Genomic DNA, 26,539 nt, shown 5'->3' with positions numbered 1-26,539 from the left:
ATTTGGGCCTTGAGTTTGCTTTGTTTAAATTTTATCTAGAATGCTGTTGAAATTGGTGACGGATATGCTCAGCCTGAAGTTCTTCCTTATTCCACTTCCTGTTAAGAAAGTTAATCATTTGTGTGGCCATTAATGTCACTAAGAAGGAGCTATGGTATTCTGGGGCTCTATGTCATCTGCAAGTAAGAGCACCTCAAAGAGCTAACCCTCTGTCAGGAATCCCTCTATTTGGATTCTCATCCACAACAGTGGCAAACACTTTTGGTGACCATGTCTCCCTGTTCTGTGCCTTACTTCCTGGATATTGATGAACGAGGATCGTTAGAGCTCTCTCTAAGATTACATCTGGTTTCGCTAAGCTTGCTGGTGGGTTTGGATTCTACAAGCAAGGAGAAACACCTGGAAATACTGACCACCACAATGGTTAATTAGCCTTGCAGGGGAAGTTATAGGGGTAGGGATGACTGGGCAGTCCAGTGGTACAACAAGGTATACACACACACACACACACACGCACACACACACACACACACAGAGTACATTACTTAGCAGTATTCAAGGGGAAGGGGTGGAGTGGAGGTCCTCACAGGACACAGAACACTCATTCCCACTAAGTCACAAGGAGCCTTCTTCTCATGCACCACAAGCATTGGGCTGTCTCTGGATGGAGAGAGATCCCTGTGCTGTTGGAGCCTGGGTGCTTTGTTCCCTCACAGGGGCTTATCAGGAGAAGGGCAGCCCCAGAGCTCCTGCCAGATGGTTTTTCAAATGATGCCAGCATTCCCATCAGGCTCCTTATTGCTAGAGGTGAAGGCCCAATTTTGTGAGAGAGGGAGGAAGGCCTCTGGCATGCTGGGGAGACACCCTGTGTGGAACTTTCAGCAAGACGTGTAAACGAGAGTCGCACAGAATGGGGAGGCATGGAAGGTTTGCCTTTCACATGGTGGGAGAGAGCTGCTGAATTGATGTGATCACAGATCCGTTGGAGTGTTTTTTTCCAATTATTCCTTAGCTGCTCTCTGAAACAAAATTCATATTTTTAACACCAGCATTCTTCCAGTGATATTATGTAGCTGTGTATAGCTCATGACACTCCCCAGTCTCTAAACAGTCAAATCAGAGATGCTTAAAAGAAAATGGAGAGGTCCATTGTGGGGGTCAGTAGACTGCAGCCTAATGTCGTCGATGATTCGTGTTCAGGGAGGGGTTGACCTCCAGAAAACGAAAGCTCAGGAGAGGAAGTGGACCAGGCAGGTAGGAAGAACAAGGAGCCACAGATGGGCACCCAAAGCTGGCCTGGCAGTCACCAAGTGTGAAAGAGGCTGAGAAAGGCTTTCTGTGTGGTGGTCAGCTCCTCCGTGAATCAGAGCGTCCTGAATAAATGAATGAAGGAGCATTTTTGGAGTGGTCACTGTGTACAGAGCATTTACTAATGGAAAATCAAGACAGCCCCAACTTCCAAGGAGTTTACATCATAATAGGAGACAAGTAAGGAAGCAGTAGTTTTTGTTGTAAGCCAGATGGAAAGGTCCAGTGACTCTATCCTTAGGGTACAGTGGCAAAACTGGTGGTTATGCCTCTTCTTTAAAACCATAACTGTTTCTGATTTAACGTCGATGAAAATTGTGCAAGATAAAAAAACATAGATGGGTTGAATTTGCATTGTCAAAGGGGACTGCCAGTATCAATGAGGTAATGGATCCAATTATGTATTAAAATATTCTCTTATTAGTGTATATTTCCAAGAGTTAATTCAGTGATTAGTGACTTAAAAAAGAAATAGAAATCGAGATAGAGGTAACACAAAGTAAATCAGAATCCTCAGCAAAGATGACTTTTAATAAGGCAAGTTTGATTATAAATCTTTCTTCCACTTTTCCTTGTAAGCTTAGAGCGTATTTATATAGCACAAAAATCTAACCTATGAAAGAACACTAGGGAACTGAGGTCACTAGAAAGACCAGGAGTTTGGTTTAACAAATGCCATGTTACCCCATCAGAACAAAGGATAATGAAATTGGCATTTACTCACCAACAGGCACGTGGAAGTCCAAGTGTTTGGTGACCAGCATGGCAATGCCGTGTATTTGTTTGAGAGAGACTGCAGTGTGCAGAGAAGATACCAAAAGATCATCGAGGAGGCCCCAGGGGTGAGGACAATCTTCAGAGGAATTTACAGCTAGTTTGCCTTGATTGTCATGTCAGTGGCCTGTGAAGTCTAGTCCCATTTCCCCAAATCTGAAATCTAATCCCACTTCCCTCTAGGTCTTCTGATCTGTAGGGGTGGAGTGAGTTTCCTCATAGGAAAGAGGGAAGCAAACAGGCATTTATGTAGCACCTGCTATCTGCCAACCCTGTGTTAAGGATTTCACAAATATTATTTCATTTGATCCTCACAGTAATTCTAGGAAGAAGGTGCTGTTATTATCCCCATTTTACTGTTGTGGAAACTGAGGCAGGCAGTGCTTAAGTGACTTGCCCATCCATGGTCATACAACTCGTAAGTGTTTGAGACCAGATTTGAACTCGTCTTCCTAACTCCCTGCCCAGCACTCTGATTACTGTTGGGCAGCTCCTTGGGAGCTCCTCTACACTGATGAAATCATAGGGCTGGTTAATATCAGAAGCTTATCATAATATACTTGAGGGCCACACAGTGGTCTGGTCAGTGAAGCCACTTAATAATGCGTGGGATCCAGGGTGTGCCAGTGGTGGGACAGATTTTTATTTTACAGTGACTGGTGTTTTACAGTGAGGTTTTGTTAAACAGTTTAAAAATTAAATAAAAGTAATATTAATTTTTGATTAGCCAGAAATCTATTTTTGGACAAAAATAGGTTTTGAAAAATGTGTTTGTTGAAAATTTTCTAAAATATATTTAATGCTTTTCTAGATTGAAATGAATATTTAAACTCACTTTCCTGCCTTAGTATAGAATCCTGAACTTAGAATCTTTCTTTGATTATTGAGTACATTTCATTTATAAGCCTCTCCTAGTTGCCTCACCTCTCTGGGTCTCAGTTTACTTATCTGTGAAATAAGAGGGTGGGATTAGATGCCCTCTGAGGTGTCTTCTCGCTCAACATCTGTGAGCCCTTGATGATCACTGCTGGAGCATTGTAGGATGGAGAAAGTACAGAGATTGAACCAGATGTGCTGGTCTCAGAGTATACTCCCAAACACTCTCTGATCGCTTGTTTTTATGATTCGCCTCTTTCTCCTAAGTGCATCAAAATTTCAGTGATCTTGGTGTTTCCAATTCACTGTGAATAGTCTATTCAAGACATCCTAATTTACTTGGCAAATTGATGCCCAGTGAAACTCCATTTGTAGAGAATGAGCCTCCAGTATAATTGGGGAGGAGGAGATTGTCAGTTTTTTGTTACCAAGTTCACTTATTTATTCATATGCACTTCTCCTATAAACCCATCTTAATTGGCATCGTAGACTTGGCCAAATGAAATGGGGCTTGACATTCAAGTTTTTCTCTTGGTTCCATAATAACTTCCAAAGGAACTGATTTTGACTAATATTGTCTAATTACATGGTTAATTTGTGGTTTATTTTGAAACAAAATGAGGGCAGCAAAAGTTGTCAAACAGGCATCTATAATTTTTAATGAATTAAAATAAAAACTGGTCTGGGGCACAAAGGCAGAGGCATTATTGCGCATAGTGAAATCTACAGTTGATGGACCAATTTAATGAGTCATTGATTTTGTTTGATCTGAACAGTTCCTGAAAATAAGACATTCCTTAATGGACATTTATAAAGCTAGATTTTTTAAAAATTTCTCAGTGAGAAAAGATAGAGTGAGTAATGCCCAGATCCTTGAATGAGATTTATTTTTAAAATGTTTTTAATTGTTCGCAGCCTGGAATCGATCCCGAAATAAGAAGGAGACTTGGGGAAGCCGCAGTGAAAGCTGCAAAGGCTGTTAATTATGTGGGTGCAGGTGAGTGGGTGGGAGGGAGCGAGTAGAGGGGGAATGGGAAGGAGCAGAATCAAGGCATGCATTTCTCCAATGTTGAGGGTGCAAGAAAACCATGAAGCTTTTTTTAGGGAGGGTGGAGTGAGGGCACACTTGCTGAATGTTTTACAAACCTCTGTGTGCACGTGGATTCAATTTCATAAGTCTGGGCATGAGCCAGGGTTCCCGTGGATGGAAACCTGTTCTCTGAAGAAACAAAATAATAATGACTTCCAGATTCCTCAAGTGGACCAGAGTTGGTTGCTGTCTTGGGGGGCAGGGGGTCTTTGTGGCTTTGCTACTCTCTAGTCACCTTGAAGTGGCTCAGTCATGGTCTCATTGCTGGGACCTCTGGGGCTGATTCTGGGGGCCTCCTACAGTTTACTCAGTGTTAATTTAGGGGGAATCCCTAGTCTTAGATGCTAAGTATTAGAGTTTTAATTGTTTAGGTATCAAATGTTTTCCATTTGATGAAGAATTAGAAACAAAATGACATCTGATGCATGATTGGGGGTGGGAGAATAAGCTTTTTTTTTTTTTTTGTAAGAGAATAAGCATTTATATAGCTCCTGCTCTTTATCGGGCACTGTGCTAAGTGCTGTTACAGATATTATCTAATTTAATGCTCATGATAACCCGGGGCAGGGGTGCTATTATTATCCTTATTTTACAGTTGAGGAAACTAAGGCAAATGGTTTAAGTGACTTGCCTGGGGTTACCCAGCTAGTGTCTGAGGCTAGATTTGAACTCAGGCCTCCCTGACTCCAAGTCCTAGTGCACCACAACCTGCCTCAGAGTTATGTTCTTAAAGCTGGAAGAGACCTCAGATCTCATCAGGTCTAGTTTCTTCATCTTACAGATGAGGAAACACACCAGGGAAATTAAGTGATTCAACCACAATCCCCTGTTAGTATCAGCAGAGTCAAGACTAGTACTCAGGTCTCCTGGCTTTCAGGCCAGGGATCTTTCCACTTCAGGGGCCTCTTTTTTGGCAGGATTTTGATGTGGGTGCTTCTCATACTTTACCACTGCAGCTTAACCCCCAGATCTCACATTCTAGGAACTGTGGAGTTCATCATGGACTCGAACCACAACTTCTACTTCATGGAGATGAATACAAGGTTGCAGGTGGAGCATCCTGTTACCGAGATGGTCACAGGGACTGACTTGGTGGAATGGCAGCTGCGGGTGAGCGGGCACTCTGGGGAGGAGCCAGCTGGGGCCGTGGGCAGCAAGACCTGTTGGGGCGGTCCAGTGCTCAGGAGTCAGGAAGACCTCGGTTCAGATCCAGCCTGGGTCACTTACTAGCTGGGTGACTGAACGAGTCACTTCACCACTGTCAGTTGTAAAATAGTAAGAACATCTACCTCTCTGGGTCATTGTGAGTGTCGAATGGCATAACCAATGTAAAGGATTGTACAAACTTTAAAAAGTTCTGTAAATGCTAACTCTTCTTTTTAGGGAAGGAGCCCATGAAACATGGAAGCCCAGAACAAAGATGATGTGGTTGCCCTATCAGTCAGAAGGCAAAGAATGCTTAATTCATAGGATTATATTTCTAGAGTCAGAGGGAGTCTTGAAGCCCATTCAGAATCAGTCCCCCCATTTTACAGATGAGGAACTAAACACTATAGGAGTCAAGTGGCTGAGCCAGCGTCACACAGGAGGTGTGATTTGCGTGCAGGGTCTCTGATTCCAGAGCCACGGCACTTTTTACACAATCTCACGGCCTTCTCTGTATGAATCTCTGTACCAGGAAGCCACAGAGATAGCTGAGACATTGTCTTATCCTCAGTTACTACTTAGATTGTAATCATTGACCATAAGTCGAAAGCTGATAACAGTCAGGATTCAGGGCATATACAGAAGCCAGAGGTCAGGGAGAGCAGATGAGAAAAACTAGAGGTAAGAGAATCTTGCTTTAAATGCTCACAGCAACCACAGGAACCACAGCCTGGCCTTGCAGGGGTAGGTCAGCACAGGTGTAGAGCAGGGCGCCCTAGTGACATGAGTTGGGAGGTAGGTTGGCCTGGAGTGGAGAGAGATGTTCAGAAACCAGGAAACACACTGATAGTCCGCCCCACACAGTGCTACCAGCAGAGCGGGGCCAGCAGAGGGATCCCCTTTTGCCATTGTCAGTGATCTCTAGAGAGAGTACATCTTCAGTGTTACTCTCGATCAAATAAAGGTGAAACAGGTTCAAAGTGTGTCCATTCCTCTGCCCTTCTTGAATAACATCAGATTCCTCATCCTGCTCAGCAGGCACCTCCCTCTGATAAAAATTAGTGAGGACTTAGATGGACTTAGGGCAGCTGTGAGACAGAATGCAAATCCTGCTGTTGCCTCCGTTTTGCTGCTGAGGCTCTCCGGTAGTGAAGATGTAAGTATTCACACTGCTTCCCGAGTCATCCAAGGCATCCATCTCCTCTTTGATCATAGTGCTTCACTTTTGACATAGGTATTTCCCGAATGTGATTCTGATGATGACGATGATAATGACAGCTGGTATTTACGTACCCTGATGAGTCTTGCAAAATGCTTTACCTGTGTTATCTAACTGGGTCCTCACAACGACCTTCTGAGGTAGGTGCAGTTGTTATCACCGTTTTCCAGACGAGGACAGTGCTGCTGAGAGAGGTTCAGTGATTTGCCCAGAGTCTCTCAGCTAGTAAGTAACTCAAACTCCAACCTCCTTGACCGTGTGGCTTAGTTCGAAGTGTTAGTAGTCATGCTCAAATTTTGAGTCTTGATGAGTTTTGTTTTGTCATTTGCCAAAAAATATTTTGGGTCTTCTGGCCCCTTCGTCCTTTCTCTAGCTTGCTGTGTTTGCTGGGCAGCTCTGGCCAGATCTATAAGTTTTTGAGAAATTTGAAGTGTATTTTCAAGCTGCCAAGAATCTCAGACTTAGGATGCTTGACTTCAGTAACTAACTCTTCTTCTGTGCCTGGTAACGTGCATTTCCTTGTTTATTTTAATTAGTTTTTGTTTTATGTATTATTAAAGACAGTTGTCCCATTTTATCTGTATTTTATTTTGCAGCCCATGAGGCAGAATACAAATCTTTAACAAAAATAGTGTCAGCCACTCTCCCAAGTTGTCTTTTGGATTCTTTTGCCAGCTATGGGATTTTAAAGTTGGCTGCCAAGTACTAGAGCTTAGCATTGCAATCCAACCAACTACAGCCTTGCCCTGGCTGAACTCCACAGAGGTTGGAGGTCACTGTGCTAGGTGGACGAGAATCAGCCGACTCTCTGGTAAAGGGCGGCACTCTTTTGGCAGCTTTTGAGAAGCTACATCTGTTTTTGTTCTCTTTTCTGAAATAAGTGAAGGATCACACGTTGCTGTGCAATTCGCAGCTCTTTTTGTATGTGGAATCCAGCCTTTTGGGACCAGATTCAGGGATACTCCTTTCATTATCAGCATTCCCTTCTTTCTTTTGTTTCTCTAGATGCAGAGACGTTAGAGGTTCTTATGGTTTGTTGGGGAGAGCTAGTTGCTGGTTCTTCTGGAGCCAAAACCATTCCTTTTTGATCTTCTGTGTTCTCTGATCTCATGGTCACCAGACTTCACAGATTTTTAATGTTCAGGGAAATTGGTACCTGATGTAAGAGGTATGTGTCCACAGTTCCAGGAAAACTATGTCATTCTAGAACTCAGGAAAAGAGGAAGATTGCAGCTTTTGAGGCTTAACAGTACCAGAAAAGACAGATTTCTGATCTCAGGAATTTACTTGGGGGAATTCAAATGTCCCTAAAGCTTTGGTTTCTGAGGCTTAGGGGAGATAGCATGATTTTGAGGTTCACAGAAAAGGGAAGATTTGTCGACTGTCATGCAACCTGCTGTAGATACAGGGAGATCAATAGAGGCAGAAATGGGCTTTTAGGGATCTAAAAACATGGAAACTGGTTTCTGTTGGTTGAGAAAACTGTGCTCAGATGGCATTGTTGGATTTGGCTTTTGAAACTCCACAATGTCCAGGCAGGAAAAGCCGATCCAGCCTCAGGCCTCATGCAGGCAACTGCTTATTGGAGCTGAGAGTCTAAGCTTCCAGGCCTCAGTGGAGATCCAGGAGGCTGCCAGGATCCAGGAGGCTGCCAGGACCCAGGACAAAAAAGGAGTAGTTTCCAAGGTTTGTGACACCCCAGTGGTACAAGTTTCCAAATCCCTGGCAATCCAGACTGGGCTAGTTTCCTGGAAAAGTACCTGCCAGAGAAGCATATGAAGGTGGCAGATAGCCACCCCAACATCCATGTGCCCACCTGGAGTGAAGTCTCTTCTGGGCCTGCAGTTACCACATGAGACAAGACAGGGCTCTTTTTTTCCTTAGATGTACATTTCGAACCCAGCTTTGGCAAGTGACTAATATGGGGACAGTTATAGCCCCACTGAGTACACATCCGAATTTGTTACTGGGAGTGGAGGAAAATATTTGTTCAATAATGTTGTGGTGAATTCACTCTCCTCTTTCAAATATTTTATTGAAATGGATTTTTTATTTAGGAACAGAAACTTGAAATGTGGTATTACTTCTTTAAGCCCTTAGATTCTTTCTTTTGCAAATAAAAGTATATGTTATAGAGCAGTGACGCTGTGCTTGGTCCTTTCTGTTACAGTAACTTTGTATTTCATTTTGATAATGTGCACCCTGAAAAGTGAACTTCACCAAAACAAAAGAGTACTGAATATATCCTGGGAATACATAGAAACTGAAAATTCAGTCACACACCTATTTCCTTTCCAATCAGTTTTGCTTTATCGCTAGACGGTAAGGGTCATTAGAAGATTTTGTTCTCAGCCTACCTACACATTGAGATTAAAAATAGGAAAATCATAATGCAACATATACATCAGAGGATCCTGGCAGTTGTCATAGGCTGTGTTGAATAATGGCTGTATATGAGGAAGACTGAATGGAGGCTTGAGTATTCGTGTTTGAAAGTTAAAAAAAATTCTTGATTATTTCCTTTTTTAATTATATTTTTATTTTGTTTCATTAAATATCTTTCAATTGCATTTAAAAAAATTTAACGTTTGTATCTAAAAATTTTGAGTACCCAATTCTTTCTCACCTTCTGTCCCCTCCCTCCACCCATTGAGAAGGCAGGCTATCTGATATCAATTATACATGTGAAATCATGTAAAACATATTTCCATATTAGCCATGTTTCAAAAATAAAACAGTAAGAAACAAGAAACATAAAGATAGTAAAAAAAATATGCTTCAATCTGCACTCAGAGTTCATCAGTTGTCTCTCTGGTGATAGATAGCATTTTTCATCATAGGTCCTTTGGAATTATCTTGGATCATTGCACTGAGCAGAGTAGCTAAGTCTTTAACAGATGATCATCCTTACAATATTGCTGCTACTGAGTGCAGTAGTCTTCTGGTTCTGCTTACTTCACTTTGTATCAGTTCACATAGATCTTCCCAGTTTTTTCTGAAACCATCATACTCATCATTTCTTATAGCACAATAGTGTTCCATCACAATCTACAGCTTGTTCAGCCATTCCCAAATTGATGGGAACCCCCTCAGTTTCCATTTTTTTGCCACCACAACAAGCTGCTATAAATGTTTTTGTACAAATAGGTCCTTTTCTCTTTTCTTTGATCTCTTTGGAATACAGACCTAGTAGTGGTATTCTTGGGTCAAAAGGTATGCATAGTTTTGGCCCTTTGGCCATAGTTCCAGACTGTTCTCCAGAATGATTGAGCCAGTTTACAACTCCACCAGCAGTGTATTAGTGTCTCTACTTTTCCACATCCCCTCTAGCATTTGTCATTTTCATTTTCTATCATGGTAGTCAACCTGACAGTTATGAAGTGGTATCTCAGAGTTATTTTGATTGCATTTCTCTAATCAATAGTGATTTAAAGCACTTTTTCATGTGACTATCAATAGCTTTGATTTCTTCTAAAAACTGCTTATTCATATCCTTTTACCATTTATCAACTGGGGATTGGCCGCTATCTTTATAAATTTGGCTCGGTTCCCTAATATTTGAGAAATGAGGCCTTTATCAGAGAAGCTTGCTCTAACATTTCCCCCTAGTTTTCTGCTTTCCTCCTAATTTTGTCTGCATTGGTTTTGTTTGTACAAAAAAAAATTTAAATTTCATGTAATCAAAATTACGTACCTTACTTCCTGTCTTTTATTTTGTCATAAAATTGCCCCTTAGCCATAGATCTGACAGTTCAGTTTCCCCATGTTCCCCTAATTTGCTTATGATATCGCCCTTTAGGTCTAAATCATTTATCAGTTTTGACCTTATTTTTGTATAGGGTGTGAGATGTTGGCTTATTCCTAGTTTCTACCAAACTGCTGTCCAGTTTTCCCAGCGGCTTTTGTCAAATGGTAAATTCTTGCCTCAGAAGCTTATTATGGTCACTTACTCTTGTGTATTATATACTTAATCTATTCTACTGATTTACTGTTCTGTTTCTTATCTGGTAACAGATTGTTTTCATGATTAATTCTTTGTAATAGATTTCAAAATCTAGTACTTTTTTTGTTGTTGTTGTTGTCGTCATTATTATTATTATTAACATGGTCAGTTAGGCTTTTAGTTTCCCTAATATTGAACTAGCATTGCATTTCTGGTATAAATCCAGCCCAATGATGGTATATGATCACTGTGATATATTGCTGTAATCTCTTTGGCATCATTTTATTTTGATTTTTTGTGTAAATATTCATTAGGTAAATTGGCCTGTAGTTTTCTTTCTCTGTTTTTGCTCTCCCTAGTTTAGATATCAAGACCATATCTATGTCATAGAAGGAATTTGGTAGGACTTCTTTACCCATTTTTCCAAATAGTTTATGAAGCATTGAGATAAATTCTTCTTTAAATGTTTGGTAGAATTCACTTATAAATCCATCTGGTCTTGGAGATTTTTTCTTAGGAAGGTCCTTTATGGCTTGTTCAATTTCTTTCTCTAAAATAAGGTTATTTCAGTATTATATTTCCTTTTCTATTAATCTGGGCAATTTATATTTTTGTAAATATTCATCCATTTCACTTAGAGTCTCAGTTTACTGGCATATGATTGGACAAAATAACTCCTAATAATTACTTTAAATTCATCTTCATTGGTAGTGCATTCACCCTTTTCATTTTTGAGACTGATCATTTGTTTTTCTTTTTTAATCAAATTAACCAGTGATTTATCTGTTTTATTGGTTTTCTTTTTCATTTTGGTGTTTAATTGGAGATTTTAAATTTGTTCTTTTTCTAGGTTTTTTTAGTTGTATGTCCAATTCATTGATCTGCTTTTTCTCTCTTTTATTGATGTACACATTTAGAGGTATAAAATTTTCCCTAAGTATTGCTTCGGCTGCGTCCCGCAAATGTTAGTATTTTGTCTCATTGTTGTCATTACATTTAATGAAATTACTGATTGTTTCTATAATTTATTGTTTGACCCACTCATTCTTTAGAATTAGATTATATAGTTTGCAATTAATTTTTTAATCTGTGCTTCCATGACCTCTTATTGAATGTAATGTTTATTGCATTATGATGTGGAAAGGGTGTACTTAATATTTCTGCTTTTCTGCATTTGGTTGTAAGGTTTTTATGCCCTAATAATGGTCATTTTTTGTGATGTTGCCACATTCAGCTGGAAAAAAAAGGTGTACTCCTTTCTTTTCCCATTCAGTTTTATTCAGAGGTCTATCATAACTTGTCTAAATTTCTATTCATCTCCTTAACTTTTCTCATTTATAGTTAGATTTATATTGGTCTGAGAGGGAAAAGTTGAGGTCCCTCATTAGTATAGTTTTACTGTCTATTTCCCCCTGTAATTCATTTAACTTTTCCTTTAAGAATTTGGATGCTATTCTGCTTGGTGCATATATGTTTAGTATTGATATTACTTCATTGTCTGCTGTGCCTTTTAGCAAGATGTAGTTTCCCAGCTTATTCCTTTTAATTAGATCTGTTTTTGTTTTTGCTTTGTCTGAGATCGTGATTGCTAACCTTGCCTTTTTTCACTTTAGTTGAAGTATAATAGATTCTGCTCCAGTTCCTTATTTTAACTCTGTATGCGTCTCTCAGTTTCAAGTGTGTTTCTTGTAAACAACATATTGTTAGATTCTGGTTTTTAATCCATTCTGTTGTCCACTTCCATTTTTTTCATATTTGCAGCTATGATTATTAACTGTACATTTCCTTCCATCATATTTTCTTCTGTGTATCCTTCCTTCTCTCTCTGTATCTCTCTCTCTCTTTCTCTTTTCATCCCGTTCCTCCTCAAAATTCTGTTTTGCTTCTGACTACTGCCTTCTCTTTATCTGCTCTCCCTTTTATCATTTCCCTTCCTCTCTTATTGCCTTCCCCTCCTCCTTCTGTGTTGGGTAAAATAAATTTCTATTCTCAACTGAGTGTGTATACACACACACACACACACACACACACACACACACACACACATATATCTTTTTTTCTTTGAATCAGTTCAGATGAGAGTGAGGTTCAAATATTGTCCATCTAACCGCCTACCATTTCCCCCTTCCCTGTAAAAGCTCTGGCTTGCACACCTCTTTTATATGAGATAATTTCCTCCATTCTTCCTGTCCCTTTCCCCTTCTCCCAGTACATCCGTCTTTCTCACCTGTCCATTTTTTTGATCATTCCAACATAATGCAATCATTCTAATGCCCTCTGTCTGTATGGAGTCCTTCTGACTACCCTCATAACGATAGTTTTTAGGCGTTATATGTATCATCTTCCTATTCAGGAATATAAACAATTTAACCTTAGAGAGTCCCTTATGAATTCTCTTTCATGTTCACCTTTTTATGCTTCTCTGGAGTTTTTGTATTTGAAAGTCTGATTTTCTTTTCAGCTCTGGTCTTTTTACCAGGAATATTTGAAAGTCCTCTATTTCATTAAATATCTATTTTCCCCCTGAAGGATTATTCTCTATTATTCTTGGTTGTAATCTCTGCATCTTTGACTTCCACAATATCATTCCAATCCTGCCCTTTCTTTCATGTGGCCAGTGATAAATCTTGTGTGATCCTAACTATGGCTGCACGGTAGGTGAATGTTTTCTTTCTATCTGCTTGGAGTATTTGCTCTTTGACCTGGGAGCTCTGGAATTCAGCTATAATGTTCCTGGCAGTTTTCGTTTTGGTTTCTCTTTCAGTTATTTATCAGTGGATTCTTTCAATTTCTATTTTTATCCTCTGATTCTAAAATATCAGGGCAGTTTTCCTTGACAATTTCTTGATATATGATGTTTAGGCTCTTTCTTTGCTCATGACTTTCAAGTAGTCCAATAATTCTTAAATTATCACGACTCACTCCATTTTCTAGGTCATTGTTTTTCCAGTGAGATATTTCACATTTTCTTCTATTTTTTTCATTCCTTCAGCTTTGATTTATAGCCTTGCTTGATGCCTCCTGGAGTCATTAGGTTCTGCTTGCCCAATTCTAATTTTAAAGGAATAGTTTTCTTTAGCAAGCTTTTGTATCTCTTTTCCCATTTGGCCAATTCTGGGTTTGGGGTGTTATTTTCTTCAGTATTTTTGTGACTCTTTTACGAAGCTGTTAATTGTCCTTTCATAATTATCTTGCATTTCTCTCATTTCTATTCCCCGTTTTTCCTCTCCCATTCTTATGTGATTGTGAAAATCATTTTTTAAAGCTCTTCCAGAAATTCTTGTTCAGCTTGTGTCCAATTCGCTCTTTTTGTCTTAGAGGCTTTGCTTGCAGCTGTTTTGGTATCATTGCCTTCCTCTGAGTTTGTGTCTTGATCTTCCCTGTCACCAGAGTAGCTTTTCATAGTCAGGTTCTTTCTTCGTCATTTGCTTATTCTGTTGTTTGTCCAGCCTTTGCACTTTATGTTAAACTTTAGTTTTGCTTGTGCCATGGGGAGGAGGGGTAGTATTCTGAGTTTCAGACTTTTTCCTCACTGCTGATTTCGGAGCTAGTTTTCAGGGGTTTGAAGTTTTTGATGCTTCCCGGATGGTGTGATCCAGGGAGAGGCGTGCTCACTGCTCTCCTGGTGTGTTCTCTGGTCTTTACTCAGGAAGGGCCCTGATCCCTTGGGGTTTCCATTGAGTCTGCTTTTCAGGGTCCCCGCTTCCTCGGAACAGCAAGTGTTCCTCTCTGCCGAGGAGCTGCGATCCAGGAGTGGGCATGGGGAATGGCGCTGCCAAACTCATCATGTCCTGCACCTAGTGCTAGCCCAGGAGTCCCTTATAGTCTCTTTCTAACCAGCTGCCCAATCCCCTTACCATCTCTGTCTTGAGAGCTCCCAAAGGTGCTGCTGCTTCTGTTGCCACCACCAGTCCCACCACTGGGGTTGCTTCCACATGGACTCCAAACCAGCCTCCATCTTAATTTCACAGATCTTTCTTTCTGACCTCCGACGTTGTCTTGGGCTCGAAGAATGTCTCATCCTGTACTTCGTTGGCTCTGTTGCTCCAGAGTTATATCTGAGGCGTTGTTTTAAAAGTCGTTTGGAAGGGAATGTTGGGAGAACTTGGCTGCAGTACTCCCTATACTCCGCCATCTTAGCTCTACCTCTGGAAGTCTTCTTGACTATTTCCAACCACCATTGTGCCATAAGTGTGCCTAGCCTTGATATTTGGACTCAAAATGTAACTGCTTTAGGGAGGAAGCTACAAAACTCTTTGCCATTCGCGTTCACTTGTAGACCATTTCCAAAAGAAGGCATCTCAAAAATGGCTCAAAGTATAAATATGTGAGTGGATCAAAATACTGTTGTCTCCATTGGCTACACTTTAAGTAAAATTAGATATTCAGTCCAGAAAGTGCCAGAACCAAGGTTTGTTAATGCTCTTAACTATTATTATAAGATAGGTTATTGCTAAAATATTCTTCTTTTCTTAGATTGCTTCTGGAGAGAAGCTCCCTTTGAGTCAGGAAGAAATAAGATTGAAAGGCCATGCCTTTGAAGCGAGAATATATGCAGAAGATCCTCAGGATAATTTCATGCCTGGGGCGGGACCCCTCGTACACTTGTCTACACCACCCCCAGGACCTAGTGTTAGGATTGAAACTGGAGTCAGGCAAGGTAAGTGGGGATGAGTGTCTGGCCCTTGTTACTTTCAATCTGCCTGTAAATGAGGACAGTGATTGTTGTGCTCACCTCCCTCCCAGGGACTGTGGCCAGGAAGCAGGTGGCGAGCCCCAAGGGGCTCAAGCAGTGGGACTCGTTCTTGTCTTGGTGACAGCCTCCTCCCTAGCCCTTTGGCCAGCCAAGTTCTCCCTTCTTTTACAGCCACTTTAATGGCATCCATGAATTTGCCATTGTTTTTCATTCTTTTAAAAGTGACAGCTGATTTTAAAGAAGAAACAAAAATTTGTGAAACCCCCCACTCCCCTTTGGAAAGCTTGCATTGTTTCCCCCCATCAGCAGAACTTGCTGATTGCCTGCACGTCCTGTGCACAGCACATTGGAGAATACTCACAAGTCTGGTTGAGAACAGGGTCTGCTGTCAAGGAGCTGGTCTCTTTGTGTAGATAAGAACTGAAACTACATTAAATAGCAATTAAGGAATTAAGTAACAGTTCAAGGCAGTAGAAGAGACATCCCGGGGCTCTACTTAGTCAGTTGCGACATGGATTGTATGGTGTTTTCAGAGTTCATTGGAGGGGAGATACACTGCCACTCTGATGGAGTGTTAGTCACAGTTACAGAGGGGGTAGATTTGAGTTGGTTTTTGTGGTAGAGGTGGATTAGGTAAGCAGAGATAAGAAAGGTGAAGTTCTGGGCCAGAGGATTGAGGGATCTGGGGGGACGACAGACTCCATAGGAGACTGTCATGGCACGGGAAGAGGCGTGGCTTCCAGGAAGAGGTTGGTGAGGGTCCCTTTGTGTTCTGCCCTTGCGGGACCTCATCTGGATTGTCAGTTCTGGGCAGTCCAGTTTGAGAAGGACACTGACAAGCCAGAGAGTGTCCAGAGGAAGGCAGCCAGCATGGTGAAGCCCTAGAGTCCTGTTAGGTGAGGCACCACACATGCCTAGTCTGAGAAGAGAAGATTCAGGGATGCCCGAAAATCATCTTCAGTATCTGAGGGGCTCTTACACGGAGAAGAGATTAGACTGGTTTTGTTCAACCCAAGAGGGCAGAATCAGGAGATAGGTAGAAGTGGCAAAGTGGCTGGATGTCAGGAAACAGCGCAAGTCACGAGGATGCATCAGTCACATTTCTGGATGCCAGAAGTGGCATAGGCTGCGTGGAGGGCAGGGTCCCATCCACAGAGGTCTTCAAGCAGAGCCTAGGCAGCCACTTCTCGAGGATATGGTGCCTTGCAGCTGTGGGCTGCACTGGAGGACTTCGCGTGTCCCTTCCTATGTGAGCACTGACCACGAGGAGCCACGTGGCATGTTGGGGGGACAGTGAGGAAGCCAGCGGAGCAGCACAAGTGAGTATTTGGAAATAGGACTGGACAGGCAGGTCGGAGCCTGGCTGTGAAGGGCCTGGAGCGCTGACGTGAAGGAGTTGTATTCACACTGATCACAGATAGCCTTCTGAGGGCTCTCAGTGAGCCACGGGATAACTAAGCAGTCACGGGATGTCCAGCTCTTCTTCTTCAGTTAGCTCGGTGCTGCCACTTTCACAGTACCCATGCTTTATTCATAGTGTTGAGAGGAGCTGTTTCTGGCGGGAGACACCTTTGGTGTTGTGGAGGCAGGCTGAGCGTGTTTGAGGGGCAGAGGACGGTGATGTTGATGTTCTATGGAGTCAGCGTTGGAACTTGGAAATAAGTGAGGCAAATGTATGTTATTAATTCACTAGTGAACAGATTATGACTTTAAAAAAATGTGCCCCCCCGAGGAGCTGGTCAGACACGAGGTAGGCAGCAACCTTCAAAAACCAACGTGCCATGGTTCATACCGCTCTTCTGTTCATGGGGAGGGGGGGTGCAGGGGGTCAGGGCAGAGGGGCGCTGAACATCACCCAGTTGCTGACTGGCATGCTAGATTGTGCACCAGCTGCCAGTCTGAGGAGGTGCAGGGGGAGCAGGGCAGGAGGGCTCACAGAGAGTGTCTTGGCTGCCACAGCAAACAGTTTGTGAGCACTAGAAGGAAGAGGATGAGTCACCAGTTGGCCCTTGAGATTACCAGTAATGTTTCATGGATACAAAAGCAGCCCTGAGGCTGCCCATAGTAGTGATCTTCAGAGGAGAACATGAGGCATGCATGCTTGTGTTGTTAACACCTAAATTAGAGTGAGATCATTTTTTACAATACAGTGTTGGGAAGAAAGTCCAAGAGTCACCCTGTTTTTATACCATCTACAAACATTAATGGCCAGTACTTGAAATGTGAGCTTTTTGTCAGTTGGCCAACGGAACTGATTCCCATCCACGTTGACATTCTTACTCTAAGTGAGGGGCTTTTAACCTTTTCTGTGTTGTGAACTCCCTTTGGCAATCTGGTGAAGCCTGTGGACCCTTTCTCAGAATAATACTTTTAAATGCATAAAATAAAATACAAAAGATTGCAAAGGACACCAGTTACAAACAGTTCTTGCTTTATATAAGTGGACCATTCTACAAAAGCAATTTCTACATAATGCAGATTTGCCCATGGAAGGAAGGGGCAGGGGGGAGGAAGGCAGGGAGGGGGCTGTGTGCCCCCAGGGACAGAGAAGTAAGAGCAGGAAGAGGAGCACACAGGGGCTGGGTCAGTCACATGGGGGCCCAGCTGGAACTGAGAGGAAAAACGCACAGGGGGCAGACACATGGGGCCAGACATAGACACAGGCAGGAGAGGACAGGTGACATGTAGAAGCCAGGAACAGACAATGCAGTAGCCAAGCATGGACAGAGGGAATTCACATACATGGGGGCTGAACACTCAGGTGGGTAGGCAGATCCAGGCAAAGGTCTCAGGAGGTCTCATGATAAGGCCTTGATCCCACAGTCACTCCATGATTCATTCTTCTGTTTTCACTTGGAGGGTTTGGGGGGTTAGGGTTTTCTTTTGTGGGGGGCAGGAAGCCATGGAGCACGGAGCCAAAGGGCAGGAGTGGAGAGAGAGAGAGCACAGTACTGAACAGTAAAGTTAATATAGGTGGTTTTATAATACAGATTTCTCTTAGAATTCTTTACTTAAAGTTGAATTTTTGTCATGCAAATTTATGTAAAATGAGAACTGTCTGTATATTGAAGTACAATTATCAGAATATGTATTTTAAAAACCCAAGTTCATAGATCCCAAGTAAAGACCCCTCACTCTAAGTGAAGCCAGAAGATAAAAAGTATTTGAAGCCGTGGGAACCATAAGACAAGGCCTGGCCTCTCTTCTAGGAGGCAAATAAAGGAGCTGGAGAAATGGGTCTACTTGTGTGCCCCAGGGCAATGAGAAATCCAGTATCACAGAACACTTGATCACATCACATTGGTATGCTCAGAATAAGCTTCCATGAAAAGAAGTGCCACTTACTTGTCACATCTATTGCAGGAAGTGAAAAAGTAGAAAAATTACATGGTGAACTCAACAGTCAATCAGTTAACAAGCATCCCTTATGGACCAGGCATTGTGCTAAGCCCAAGGGATACAAAGAGAGGCAAAAACACTCTCTCTGACTGTGAGGAACCCACATTCCCGTAGGGGAGTCAACCTGCAAATAGCTGTACCTATATTGTACATGCAATGTAAATGAAAGGAAGCCCCAGAGGGCAGGCCCTAGCAGTGGGAAGCCAGGAGACAGAAGGGAGGGTGCAGAGCATTCCAGGGATGGGACAGAGTGACAGCAGGATGAGGAGGTAGAGGAACAGCAGGAAGGTGGCCACAGCTAGATCTAGTCTGTGAACAGCAGCGCCATGTAAGAAATAGGAAAAAGAAGCCAGGCGATGGGGGCCTTTAAATGCCAAGCAGATGACTTTATATCTGGTCCTGGAGTCAACAGGGAGCCACTGTAGAGTAGAAGGGAGACTAGGTCACACCTGAAAGTTAGGGAAACCACTTTGGCAGCTCCATGGAGCCTGGATCAGAGTGGGGGAAAGACTTGAGGCCCAGACACCAGCTGGAAGATTGCGGTGAGAGTGCAGGTGAGAGAGGTGATGGGGTCCGTACTCAGGTGCCAGCTGTGTGAGAAGGAAGGACACACCCAAGAGGTGTTGTGAAGGGAGAGACAAGTACGGGCCTTGGCAACAGCTGGATATGTGAGGCGAAAGCAAGAATCAGCAGTGATGCTGGGGTGGCGGGTCCTACCTGAATATCGAGTGGTTTCACGTGACAAAGAGGCCAAGCACTGAAAAATTTGATTTAGGATGAAGTGAGCCACAGATGTGTAGACTCTTCACAAACCTCACACCTGTGTGTCATGAATACTGTTTTTAAAAGAAGATTCAAAAGAGGTTGGCTCTAGTGAGCACTGAAGAATATCATAAAAATTAGAATTGGTTAGACCTTAACAGGCAGAAAATGAGTGTACCAGTGTGGGAGTCATTTCAGAATCTTCTGCCTCTGCTCAGTCAAAGCAACCACTGGTCAGGCAGTGAAGCATTTACATGGTCACTATGTGTCAGGCACTGTGCTAAGCATTAGACATACAAAGGGAGACAAAAACACAGTTCCTTCCTTCAAGATCTTACATTCTAATGGGGAAGGCAACAAACATACAATTGCATATAGACAATAAACCAAATAGATCAAAAGTAATGTCAGAGGGAAGGCACCTCTGGGGAAAAGGGTAGACTGAGGAAGGCCTTCTTCAGAAGGTGGGATCTGAGCCTAGTCAAATTAAGCCAGGGAGGCCAGGAGCTAAAGGCAAGAGGGGAGAGCATCCCAAGTAGAGCCAGTGAAAACATGGAGTCAAGAGAAGGAATTGCTGGGTGTTGCTGGATTATCACATACGTAAAGGGCAGTAAAATGTAAGAAGGTTGGAAAGATAGGAAGGATCAGACAGTAAAGTAAATGTCAGAAGATTTTGTATTTCATCCAGGAACTAACATGGAGCCACCGAAGCTTATTGAGTTGGAGAGATGGGGTGGACGCAGGGGGCAGTGGAGTTACACCTGAACTTAAGGAAGAGTGAGGGTGGACAGGAGTAGGGAGAGATGTGAGGCTAGGAGACCAACCAGAAGGCCATCCATAACAAATTAGAAGAAAGGATAAAAGCAATTTCCCCAGTAGATAAGTGGTCAAAGGATTTGAACAAATATATCTCAAAAGAATTGCCAGCTATTAGCAAGCATATGAAGGAATGTTCCAAATCACCAATAATAAGAAATTTGCAGGTTAAAATAGCCCTGAGGTTTGACTTCATAGCCTGCAAATTGGCAAAGACGACAAAAGAGGAGAGCAGTCAACATTGGAGGGACTGTGGAAAGATAATCACTCTAGTCGCCTTCACGAACCGTGGCTGGTGAAGCTGGGAAACAACTTGGAATTATGCAAATGAAGAAAATTAAATGTCCATACCCTTTGACCCAAAGATTCTCCTACTTTGGGGCTTATACCCCAAGAAGGCCATTGATAAGAAAGTCTTCATGTACACCAAAATATTTATAGCAGCAATTTTGTGATGGCGAAGCATCAGAAACAAAGCAGATGTCCATGGATTGGAGAACGTTTAGATAAGTTGTGGTACATGAGTGTAGTGAAGTATTACTGTTCCATAAAGAAATGATGACTGTAATGAATACAGAAAAGCAAGGAAAGATCTGTATGAACTGATACATAACGAAATAAGCAGAACCGAGAAACGAGGATATACCATGACTACAGCAATGTGAATGGAAAGGCTGACTCTCCAAAAAAGCAGAAGTGAATTTTGCAAAAATCACAAAGAAGCATGGCTCCAGAGAAGAGACACAAGAAGACACCTCCACTACACCCCTTTGCAGAGGGGGAGGGCCACAACTAAAGGGCATTCCATACGTTTTCAGAATTTTCAATGTATTCATCAGTTTTGTTGATTTTTCTTCTCTTTTTTTATTTAAAAATATTTGTCTTATGGAGTGGTTCTCATAGAGGGGAAGGGGAAATTTTAGTGATGTAAAAAAGATTAATCAATTAAATTGATTATTTTTTTAACGAAAAAAGGATAGGACAAGGAATGTTCTCTGAGGAGGAGAAGGGAGAGGGATATATTTGGAAACAAATGTGATATGAAAACCAAAGATATGAAAAAGAAAATAAAGTCCAAAAAACTGCTAAATACTGCATTTTTAGAGACTGGTGCTATAAATAACTTAGTATCATTAAAAATTAAAAGAAGAAACAGCAATATGAAAGGATACTGGATAATTATAGCAGCTTAAACCCAACCCATTTAAACAACCAGTTGACTACAAAACATGAGAATTGGACAAAACTCATAGCACCCCAAAGTGTTCATCATTGAGGCTACCATGTATATAATTAAAGTATAAACCCAAAAGATTCCACAGAAACAGACAGTGGGAGGAAAGGCTCCAGCACATTGAGGGGTCTTCTGTGGGGGATTTATGAAAAGACAGGGGCAAAGATTAGAGATACTGAGAAGGAATGGATGAGTGCCCATGCATGCTAGCAGGGATCACCCTCCACTCTCCCACCCCCATGAGATCATGATTCCACTGAAGCGGTGAAGTGTCATGGCTGACGAAGGAGGAAAAACTCATCCTCTATTTCCCTTTGGCTTATCCCATTAACATCCTGAACAGATCTCAGTTCTCAAGGATTTCCTCTGAATCCTAGAAATCCTTTCCCTGTGCACACTCCTTCCAGAAAAAGAAGTCCTCCTCCTATGTACCTTGACATTGGAGTTTGTAGTTTAAGAAGTGCTGAAGGGGTCGCGACTGGAAAAAGTTTAAGAAGCCCTGGTCAAGAGTACCCTCCTGAGGGGGCAGCTAAGTGGCACAGTGGATAGAGCTCCAGCCTTGGAGTCAGGAGGACCTGAGTTAAAATGCGGTCTCAGACACTTGACACTTAGTAGCTGTGTGACCTTGGGCAAGTCATTTAACCCCAATTGCCTCACCAAAATGGAAAAAAAAAAGAGTACCCTGCTGATAATCTCTCATTGAGAATGCAAACCCCATGAGTGCTGGGACTGTGGGGTTTGGGGTTTGCATCTCTGGTGCCTGGCATCTGTCACATATTTAAGTTGAATCTGTGTAAAGCAATCCTGCTTGAGACCGTAAGTGTCCTGTCTATTTAGCCAGATATTGTCCATTAGCCAGATAATGATGTGCAAGCTAGTTGGTACAAAGGAAGGGCAATGTATTTGTAATTCAGCAATCAGCAAGACAACTTCTGTAAACAAATGTTTTAGCCATTAACCTTGGGGATGCTGGAGTTTCTTGGGCAGATGACCTGTTTCTGAAGTTTGTGTTGCCATGTACCCTCAGCTGAAGCTTTACTTCAGAAACTTGCCTTGTTTATTTCAGGTGATGAAGTTTCAGTGCACTATGACCCCATGATTGCGAAACTTGTTGTCTGGGCTGCCGACCGCCAAGCAGCATTGAAGAAGCTTCGGTACAGCCTTCACCAGTACAGCGTGAGTGACCAGGAGGCTCAATGTAACCAGCTCTAAGATTATTGTAGTGGCTTACAAAATAGTGGCATGGGACTTTTCTCCCTGTTAACTTAGTTCGTGGTCTAAGCTGTGCCCACAACCTCGTATGTGTCATGAGTCACAGACAGCATATTTCTGTACTGCAAAATGAAGTCTCAAAATTTCCAGATTTCGATTAGGAGAGAAAAGTTCTAGAAAGAAGGATCTCATTTAGGGTAGGAATTGTATGTTGATTGCCTCTTTTAATAAGATGCCTTATGAAATCCCAAGATATAGGTTTGCAGAGTTAAACTAAGAGGGGCATTTTTCCCCAGAAGAGAAAATAGTATGTCTTGGATACCAGTTGATGCCATTCATTTTGGAAGATTGTTTGCATTTCTCTAGTGTGTTACCTGATTACATCCAAAGGAGTTGGCTTCCTGAAAGGGTTTCTTTTTAGACTACTAACTGGAAAAACACCATATGATGGTGTTGGTTTGATTTGCTGTGGCAATTAGAACCCTAGCCCAAATGTCCAACAGCCACCTCCCCCCCGCTCCCGGGGTCTATGTCATGGTATCACGGATCTGTTGCTGGAAAGGGCCTCAGAGGCCATCTGTCACTGACATAGTGGGGTGACATTATGGGCAAGTCGCCGAGCTTTTTTATCCCATGCTTCAAGAAGCAAAGCAAAAAACTCATGAACTCAGATTCTTTAAAACGTTCTAACATAGAAATTAGAAGTAAGAGCGGGTAATGAATACGAGAGCCGTACAATCTGCTCATGCCCACAATTAGAAGACACTGATGTTGAACACTAGAGATAAAAGAAATGGCGTTTCCAAAATCTGTGTTGGTGAGAAGAAGACTGAACAAAGACGTAGAAGCACAGCAGACTAACTTCCCCTAAGGGCGCCTCAGCCTGAGAGCCCCACATGCAGCAGCTCTGCCCCAAAGCCACCTGGCCGCCAGCCACAGCTGCCAAGGACCCAGAGGAGGACGTCCATGCCGCCGAAGTCCTTGGCGTTGTCCGAGGGCTTACCGTCAGAAAGGGACGCGGGTTTTATCAGTAGAAATGACATGAAAGAAGATGGATTACCTTCACCAAAGGACCCCAGGTCCTTTCCATCTGGCCTGCCACTGGCATCTCTGTGGATTGTTTCCCCCATTTCCATGTGAGCTCCCTGAGAGTGGGGACTATCTTTTCCATTTGTTTCTCCAGCGTTTAGCACAGTGCTGTGCACGTAGCAAATACATTTTTTAAAAATGTCTTTTCGATCCTTCATTTCTGACTCATAGACTCCATCATTTCCTTCAGGACATGCTCAAGCCCTCCCTTCTACCCCAAGGATTTCCTGCTGCCACTTACTAGGGACCTCCTTCCATCTCTACTAGCCACCTTGTATTTATCTACTTTGCGTTAGTCTGTGTATACTTGGATACGGTTTTGTCATGGTTAGAGATCTGGCCTCAAAGCAAGAGAGATCTGGGTTCAAGGCTTGCTTCTGATCTGTGTAGGCTGTATGACTCTTGCGACCAAAGGGACCAAGATGTCCAGGACAGCTCTCTTCAGTCACAGAGCAGGTGCCAACCTGCACTGGCAAGGGGAGTGTCCTCACCAGGAGTTCTGTACACCAGCGACATCATGGTATTTATATGGGTACCTGTTGTCTCCCTTGAGAGACTGTAAGCTCCTTGAGGGCACGGACTGGTTGGTTTTTGTCTTTGTATCCCCAGTGCCTGGCACAGTGCCAGGCATGTGGTAGCCATTTGATAAATGCTGGGTGAACACATTGGTTGTGGCTAGTTTTCCACATCTGTGGTTTTCCCAGGCACTGCTTTGTCTAGGCCCTTAAAAGCATTTGGGCTTTGAACCTCATTGAAAGCTTGCGTGCTTTTCCCTAGATCACAGGCTTGAACACCAACATCGACTTCTTACTGAGTCTCTCCAGACACCCCGAGTTTGAAGCTGGCAACGTGCACACAGACTTTATCCCACAACATTACCATGACCTGCTCCCCCCTCCGAGTGCCACGGCCAAAGAGGTTTTATGTCAAGCTGTGCTGGGACTCCTCCTCCAGGAGAAAGTTGTGACCAATGCTTTCAGACTTCAGACAGAGGGTAAGGATTACTTTTCTCCTTCCAGCTATCAAGTTTGCATGAAACCAAGTCTGGGGAAACTTGCTTATTTTTTTTTCCATCATCTATTAATATAGGCGTTCTTCAGAATTATACAAGCCTTCCACACTTGATACTAACAGTGCTCATTCATCAAATAGAACCATGAAATAATAGAATCACAGCGTCAGAAGAGATTTGAGAGGTTGTCTGGTCTGGCTTCGGTCAGATTTGTAAAGCCCTTCTGCCTCTAAGAGCTGTCCTAAGAAAAGGGCCTTGAGGACTGTAAAGTGCCATCTTAGTATGAGCTGTGGGCAGCTGGTGCAGAATGGATAGGACACTTGCTAGCTATGTGACCCTGGGCAAGTCACTTCACCCTGTTTGCCCTAGTTCCTTGTCTGTAAAATGAGCTGGAGAAGGAAATGGCGAACTGCTCCAGTATCTTTGCCAAGAAAGCCCCAAATGAGTCACAAAGGGTCAGACATGACTGAAACAGCTGGACAACCAGAAATATGAGCTAAAATCCTTTCTGACCAATGGTTGTTGAGCCTCTACTCCATCCCCTCCAGAAACAGCCAGCACCATGTTGGAACAGAGCTCATTATTAGAAAGTTCTTTATGCTGACGTACAACCCACCTCCCCACAGTTGCCCTCTGCTACACCTCGTTCTGTCCTCTAGGGCTAAGCTGCATGAGTAACTCCCCTTCCCAGTATTTGGGGACAGCTTTCAACAGCCTTCCAAGGCTTCTCTTTGCCAAGCTAAATATCTCGAGTTCTTTCACATTCTTGATAATCACATGCCGCGATTTGGTGTCCCCTCCCCATCTCGGCTGCTCCTCGCTGGGCATGCTGCAGCTGGCGGCATCTTTTTTGAAAACACATAGCCCAAAGCTGAATACGGCCCTGCAGCTGCTCTCTGGCCAGCAGCTTCCATGTCGCTTATTCTGGACTCCATCCTTGGCTGAATGCAGCCTAAAAGCATGGTGAGTTTACAGCTTTGGAGGGCATCCATGCCGCACTCTTAGCTCATACTGAGCTCTGCAGGCAGCTAACCCTGGCCCCTTAGTCATGAATAGAATTGCATTAATATGACTATGTCTGAGCCACTCTCCAGGCAAGTCTGGACAGGTTCAAGTAGTTTGTTCCTGATTACATGGATGGATGGATGAATGAATGAATGAATGAATGAGTGAATGAATGAATGAATGAGTGAGTGAGTGAACGCAGTCTGCTCCAGCTCAGATGTTTTAGGACTGTAACAAAACTCTCGCCATATTGTCATTAGCACCTTGCTAGCATTTCGATGGGCCGTTTTTGTCATTTTTATAATCTCCTCAGACCATCATTTTGTCCCAAAGCATGCCGGCTACTGGCGATCACTGCTTCCTTCTCTAGGCCCTCGCCTACCATCCCTTCAGTCAGTCTTTTTAGAGTTTTGCTGAGAAGAGACATGAAGTTAATGTTACCCAATCCACCTTCTTCCTCATTTTCAAAGTTGGGCTATTTATCTGCTCCCCATCTTCTGGCGCCTTTCCCAGTCTCCACAGCCAGCAGCGTGTTCTTTAAGAACCCAGTTCGAGCAGCCAGATGGCCCCTTGCTGACCTCACTTAACCTTGGGCGTCAGTCCCTTAGCAAGAGGAGAAGGTTGATTTTCCCCTTTTCATTGTGAAGATCATTGACAGAGAAGGTGGAAACCAAGTTGAAGAGGCCCACTTTTCCTCTCCCCGCCATCATTTAACATTGCACCATACCCTCAAGTAGCCTGGGCACATAAGTAAAATGTCTGGGGTGGGGCCTCCCCTTCCCCCTTCCCCCCCCCACCCTTTTTGTGCTTAACACTGTTTGTGAGCCTCAGCTCACTGTGTACTTCACTATGTATGTCACACTTGGGATCTGGACTCCCAGCTCTCCACCTGCTGGGCATAGGCTATGTCACCTCAGCCTCTGTGGGCCTCGCTTTCCTCATTTCAGAATGAGGGGGC

At 43.0% G+C, this 26,539-nt stretch overlaps 1 protein-coding gene across 3 annotated transcripts in view; it reads left to right on the top strand.

The window, feature by feature from the left end:
- Positions 1-26,539, top strand: part of MCCC1 (methylcrotonyl-CoA carboxylase subunit 1) — a 57,102-nt gene that overhangs the window by 16,014 nt on the left and 14,549 nt on the right. For all 3 annotated transcript variants that reach the window (XM_020980831.2, XM_020980832.2, XM_078147575.1), the window contains 6 exons: positions 2,039-2,150; positions 3,874-3,955; positions 5,031-5,158; positions 14,833-15,016; positions 22,330-22,439; positions 24,342-24,558. In XM_020980831.2, coding sequence (XP_020836490.2) covers positions 2,039-2,150; positions 3,874-3,955; positions 5,031-5,158; positions 14,833-15,016; positions 22,330-22,439; positions 24,342-24,558 — 833 coding nt within the window. The remainder of the gene's footprint in view (positions 1-2,038; positions 2,151-3,873; positions 3,956-5,030; positions 5,159-14,832; positions 15,017-22,329; positions 22,440-24,341; positions 24,559-26,539) is intronic.

This window comes from Phascolarctos cinereus, unplaced genomic scaffold (genome assembly GCF_003287225.1).
Source record: "Phascolarctos cinereus isolate Bilbo 61053 unplaced genomic scaffold, phaCin_HiC Scaffold_7;HRSCAF=346, whole genome shotgun sequence".
In the NCBI taxonomy this organism is placed as follows: Eukaryota; Metazoa; Chordata; class Mammalia; order Diprotodontia; family Phascolarctidae; genus Phascolarctos; species Phascolarctos cinereus.
The sequence above is the reverse complement of the archived record's forward strand: the minus strand, read 5'-3'. Positions and strand labels throughout refer to the sequence as shown.